Source organism: Perkinsus marinus, assembly GCF_000006405.1.
Source record: "Perkinsus marinus ATCC 50983 genomic scaffold scf_1104296953876, whole genome shotgun sequence".
Classification (NCBI taxonomy): Eukaryota; Perkinsozoa; order Perkinsida; family Perkinsidae; genus Perkinsus; species Perkinsus marinus.
Genome location: NW_003208326.1, coordinates 1 through 1,290, shown reverse-complemented (window position 1 = coordinate 1,290; position 1,290 = coordinate 1). Strand labels below are relative to the sequence as shown.

The window sequence follows — 1,290 nt, the reverse complement described above, 5'->3', positions numbered from 1 at the left end:
AGCCACGCAGAGTTAGAAGACGTTCACGAAGCCTGATCGCTGCAGGTTACACTGCCCGTTGTAATCTGGAATATATTCCCCTAAGCGCTGATAGTGAGCGGCGACGAGCGATTGCCCTGCATGATCATCACATTTGCCTTGGCAATCAGAACGAGCCGCAGACCCGAACCAGGAGATGTCTAATCAGTTAAAACGGTGCTTGCGAGAAGCCGACCAAACTTCTGGGAAGAAGAGCGGCTGAGAACGCACCGCGCACCACACTGTATAAGATGCAGTATCTTGTGAAACGATTAGGCGAGATAGACATCGGGCGCACTATTGTTCAGCTACAGTGAACGAACATCGTTGGACATACTAAGGCTTGAACGATTTGCCTAATTAGCATCAATCTATGGGGTTAGCATAGGCCCTCACAGGTCCAGTCTAGCTCCGCACTTCCCGCAGTTTATTCACATTCGTGGAAGATGACTATCCGTTCCTTCCCCTTCGTCATCGTTGGTCTCAGTGTTCTTCAGGGCATCACATACGTGATGGGTAACACCACCGAGTGCGATGCCGAGTGTGCCGCCACCTATCCCGGGTCGTATTGTAAATACTGGCAGACACCTAGCAGGTGCTTTGGCTCCAACGTCCCTTGTTACTGCGGGTCGGGTGAGACAACTGAAGTTCCCCGTAATTGTGATGCTGGTTGTGCCTCGGATACTCCTGGCTCCTACTGCAAGTACTGGGCTACACCAAGCACCTGCCATTCATCCAATGCGCCATGCACTTGCGAGGCTGCTGCAGTTACCACTACTCCAAGTGAAGCCACCGATGAAGTCACTGAGACTACCACAATCCAGGACGGCACAACAGCCGCTCCCGAAGAAACCAATACGGCCACTTCTGTTACTGCTGACACTACCGGAATGGTAACTACAGCCGATGCGGCTGATGTTCCTACCGACGCTCCTGTCGAGCCTACCACTGTTGCACAAACGACCAGCACAGCAGCTCCCTCGGAAGTAACCACATCTCCGGATGTTACTGGAGAGGCCTCATCCACCACATTTGCTGCTACTACAACAGACGACGTCGCCACTAATCTCGCGACTACAGCTGACTTCCCAGTCACTACTATCAGTGCCACCACCAACGTTGATGTCATCACCGAAGCCTCAGCGACAACGACTGAGTGGCCGATTCTCACGCTACTCCCAGCCCGAGTGTGTGAAGACATTTTGGATGAAGCTTTGAAGTGTTAATGAACCGCATTTTGACTAACCCGCGGTATCGCATGCGATCTTGATA

General features: G+C 52.2%; 1 protein-coding gene across 1 annotated transcript; it reads left to right on the top strand.

The window, feature by feature from the left end:
- Positions 1-464: 464 nt before the first annotated feature.
- On the top strand, positions 465-1,244 carry Pmar_PMAR024424 (merozoite surface protein 2, putative; the record flags this gene model as incomplete). Its single annotated transcript, XM_002776205.1, has 1 exon — positions 465-1,244. One exon carries the CDS (start codon positions 465-467, stop codon positions 1,242-1,244), a length of 780 nt encoding a protein of 259 aa, XP_002776251.1.
- Between the last annotated feature and the right edge of the window lie 46 nt (positions 1,245-1,290).